Here is a 4,214-nt window from a genome sequence, read left to right on the forward strand (position 1 = left end):
TAATATCAGGTTTGAATTTTTGAAAACAATCACACAGAGAGAAAAAAACTAGCAAGCAACTGTTACCAGAGGGGCACAATTCATGCGTACGTGCTCAAAAAAAAAAAAGGAAGTGCATAGAGAAAGGGCATAGTCCAAATAAGTGAAAAATAGAAGAGAGATTGAACTGTACATACCGATTGTTTAGGAGAACATTTCCAAACTCTTTTAAAGGTTGCCTGTGGCGATGGCACAATTCTAGTTCGTGCGGTGGCCTACTTGAAGTGGCGGACACTACTTGCCCGGAAAACTGAAATGCACAATCTACTAATACACAAAAAACTAACTAGCTTTTCAATAAATTATCTTGCGGCCCATACTGCAATTTACAAATTCTACCGGTGGAGTTCGCAAGGCGGATTCATTTGCAACGAGTTCTCAGCATGGCGCCAGTTTCGAGATATTAATTCCCAAACTTTGCGGAGAAATGCATTGGCATTGCATTTACTTCCTTAACAAAACGTCGTTTTATGCATTCAAGCGCAAACATAACTGGAATGCCCAGCATTTCTCGGCAGAGTTCGAGAATTAACATCTCGAAACTGGTGTCATCCTGAGAAGTCGTTCCAAATAGATCTGCCTTGCGAACTCTACGGCTAAAATTTGTAGATTGCTATAAGGGCCATAAGGTAATTAAATGACGTGCCAAAACCACTTTCTGATTATGAGGCACGCCGTAGTGGGGGACTCCAGAAATTTGGACCACCTGGGGTTCTTTAAGGTGCACTTAAATCTAAGTACACGAGTGTTCTCGCATTTTGCCTTCATCGAATTGCGAGGGCCGTGGCCGGGATTCGAGCCCGGGACCTCGTGCTTAGCAGCCCAATACCATAGCCACTAAGTAACCACGGCGGGTCATAAGGTAATTAGCTAAATTTTAATTAGTGATATTTTGTTAATTAGTCGCTTATGCATTTCATTTGTTTTGTGCAAGTAGGGTTTGCCGCTTCGGGTGGGCCACCTCTTGAACTAGAATTGCGCTACTTGCCGCAGGCAACCTTTAAAAAAGTTTGAAAGTGTTCGCTGAAACAGCCGGTATATGAAGGCGGAGGGGACACAACAGTGAAGGTCGCCAGAAAGGGTTCGATGCAGAGAATAGATACTTATAGTAGACTGAGAAACGTACCGCGTGCCTCTCAGATTGTTAGATAAAGGCGAGATGAGGTAAAATTATGAATTTTATTGATAAAGCTTCGTGGCGGAGGTGCACTCCGACATCTGCGCGGTAATAGTCGATACGCTATTATTAATTAAAACCTTACTCAATAATCTGACGCGTTATTAAAGAATTCGGGAAAGCACTACATTGCTGCTGAATCAAGTATGGCAATACTCAAAGCAAAATATTTTGACAGAAGTTCTGCATTGTAGTTAACACGAGCTTGAAGTACGCTCTCGAGGTGTGTGACGATATGTGCATTACCGTATTCAGTTAACGTTTCCGCACTGTTGAAAATTCCAGTGCGGAGAATTGATTGATTGATTGATTGATTGATTGATTGATTGATTGATTGATTGATTGATTGATTGATTGATTGATTGATTGATTGATTGATTGATTGATTGATTGATTGATATTAACATTCCAAATCAACACAGTCGCCATGAAAGGTCGCAGTACAGTAGATTATTATTGAATAATTTTGACCACTGTTAACTGGAGCAACAATGCACTTCATGACGCATTTTTGAGTAGCGTAAAAGCATTCACTGATGCCTTCTTACCATTCCCATAAATTGAAAATTGTTTTTTAACTTGTAAGGCGCAGGGCCGGCGGTGCTGCATCCGTCGGAGAGCGTCAGAGCTTCCCGTTGGGTGATGTGAGTGCGAACTATGAAGGCACTGATTGGAAAGGACCTGTCGGCAGAGGAGGTGTTAAATGTGAGCAAATTTGCCGAAATCAAACACTCGGGACAAGCTGCTGTCTCGTAGAACATTCGTGGGAAGTACGTTGCAAATACACGTCACAATTGCACATACCCCCACCCTAATAACGTGAGCAAGCAAACGCAAAAGCCTTAAAGGGGTGTTCGAATAGTGAAACCGCTGAATCGAACAAGAAAAGCGCACCCAACGTGGTGTTCGAGGGCTTTGAACAACTCCTTGTTCGTGGCCATGCGGAGATGGCTACCCAGGATGACGTATGCCTTACGCTGTCTTTTCGTCGCCATTTTCGGCACCTTCCGGCGGATATTCTCCTGGATACTTCTAAACTTCTGGAACAAGAAAGAAAAATGCACAATACAGTTAGAATGTTTAGGCATGATGCTTTCACCTGACGGTGATATAGAAGCGCGGCCAACTTTAGGTGTTGGTGGTCATGATGATGATGATGATGTGTGTGTGTTTGTGTGTGTGTGTGTGTGTGTGTGTGTGTGTGTGTGTGTGTGTGTGTGTGTGTCGTTGAATAGTGCAAGGGCCAGGTCTGGCCGAAGAGCGCCAAGCAAGTGACTTGAGACCATGGTGACGAAACTTCATGGAGAATGAGATAACGCAACAAATACGGGAAACAAGAAAGATGCTCGAACAAGTTCATCTTCTTTCCTTCTATCTAGTCCAGCCCAGAACGCCAGGTGCGGCTCTATCAGTAACATTGTTGAGGGACTGGTATTAAAATTACCATAAAGGGCTATTTATCCAAGAAGCAACCTGGTAGGAAATGAAAAGGCTTTCAAACTTATTGAAAAAATACACACGTATAAAAGTCGTAACAGGAAACTGTGGGCCCTGTAAAAAAAAGTAAAAGCTTACACAAGTAATCAAGTCTGAGGACGAGAAATGTTTACGGTATTATCTTCTTGCGTAGCATATTCTAGCAGCAGCCTAAAGTAAATCAGGAACTCGGCTGACTTTGAAATACAAGTCTCAGCTGCAAGGGCAGATCGAGCTGAATGCATCTGACACCAACAGTGTACCTCAAGCACTTCGAAGGCTTTGCCCACAACGCCGTCCGGGGGCGTGGTGTCGTCGGTCTTGATTCGCAGGTCGAGGATGGCGTAGTGGTAGATGTGCTTGTTTATCCAATAGTTCCTCATCTTGTTCTGAACTCTTTTTCGTATAAGGTCGTCCATAACATTAGACACTTTTCTGAAACAAGCACACACAAAAAATGTCCATGTAATATCCACTTCGTTGTTGAGGAGTGGGGCTATCGTTCTCCCGTTTTTGCTGAAGCATAGAACAAAAAGGCTCTTACACTGACCAATTTAGGAAAGCTGTGCCTATGACCAAATCGTTATCCCGCACTTTGCAGCATGTCTGTCGGTTGAGTCTCTTGATGTGTCGGTTGGGTCTCGTGGTATCACAAGTTCCGCATTGACAACGATAGAAACGTTCAGCGGTGCGCTTCAGATCGTTAGCCGCTGTTCTAGCTATATGGGCGGCGACATGTTGACGTAGCAGTAACAGCGCCCTCGCAGTTACCAGGCGTCTCACAACGCCGGCGTAGTAGGCACAAACGTGGGACTCCTTAAGTGGAGTTTCTACACTGGCCTGGTGAGGAGTGCCGACAGCTACGTAGGAGGGGAGGCGCATCGATGGTACACAAGTCACGTGCGGCGGAGGACCGTTGGCATTTATAGTTTCGGATTTACCTGTTTGCTCAGACCCCCTTTGTGCAGCATGTTGTGCCATAAGCACATAAGTGTAAAGCATGAACGCTAGTGTTTGTGAGCACTGCGATCATGGCGGCTGCGGAAGAAAGAGGCGCCGCAGTCGTTTTTACTGAGAAACGCACTGGCACGTCTCGCGCGTTTCTGGAAAGCCTACGCCAGGGTCGTGACAGCACGGCGACGGCGCCAACGGCGCGAACGCACCTCAATTGCCCGTAGAATTGCAATAAAATAAATGTAACGATGGATCCCGCGCGTTCTTGTGAATCAGTGATAATCAAAGCTGAATGTGTTCACTTCAATTTATCCTCTTTTACTCAGCATTGCTCGTTTAATGCGCGCACTGGTCACGTTTTGTTATCCTCACTCCCTTTATCAACATTTGGCAGGCTTCTTCAATTTACTGTTGCCGACCTCTTCGCTTCTCGCCGCTTGTTCTGTTTGATTATTCGGGCATCAGTGGTACAAACCCATTTTAGGCGTAGAGTTTCTCACTACATTACCTACAGGGAAATCTGGCGCTGCTGCGCTATGGTATGCGTGGAAATACCGGTATATTGTGA

The 4,214-nt window shown here is 44.9% G+C and overlaps 1 protein-coding gene across 1 annotated transcript; it reads right to left on the bottom strand.

The window, feature by feature from the left end:
• Positions 1-1,714: 1,714 nt before the first annotated feature.
• On the bottom strand, positions 1,715-3,113 carry LOC142573960 (uncharacterized). The gene is made up of 3 exons (XM_075683162.1): positions 2,956-3,113; positions 2,111-2,256; positions 1,715-1,897 (listed from the first exon to the last, which is right to left on the bottom strand). Exons 1-3 carry the CDS (start codon positions 3,109-3,111, stop codon positions 1,747-1,749), a joined length of 453 nt encoding a protein of 150 aa, XP_075539277.1. The 5' UTR covers positions 3,112-3,113; the 3' UTR covers positions 1,715-1,746.
• Positions 3,114-4,214: the final 1,101 nt, after the last annotated feature.

This window comes from Dermacentor variabilis, chromosome 3, assembly GCF_050947875.1.
Source record: "Dermacentor variabilis isolate Ectoservices chromosome 3, ASM5094787v1, whole genome shotgun sequence".
NCBI lineage: Eukaryota > Metazoa > Arthropoda > Arachnida > Ixodida > Ixodidae > Dermacentor > Dermacentor variabilis.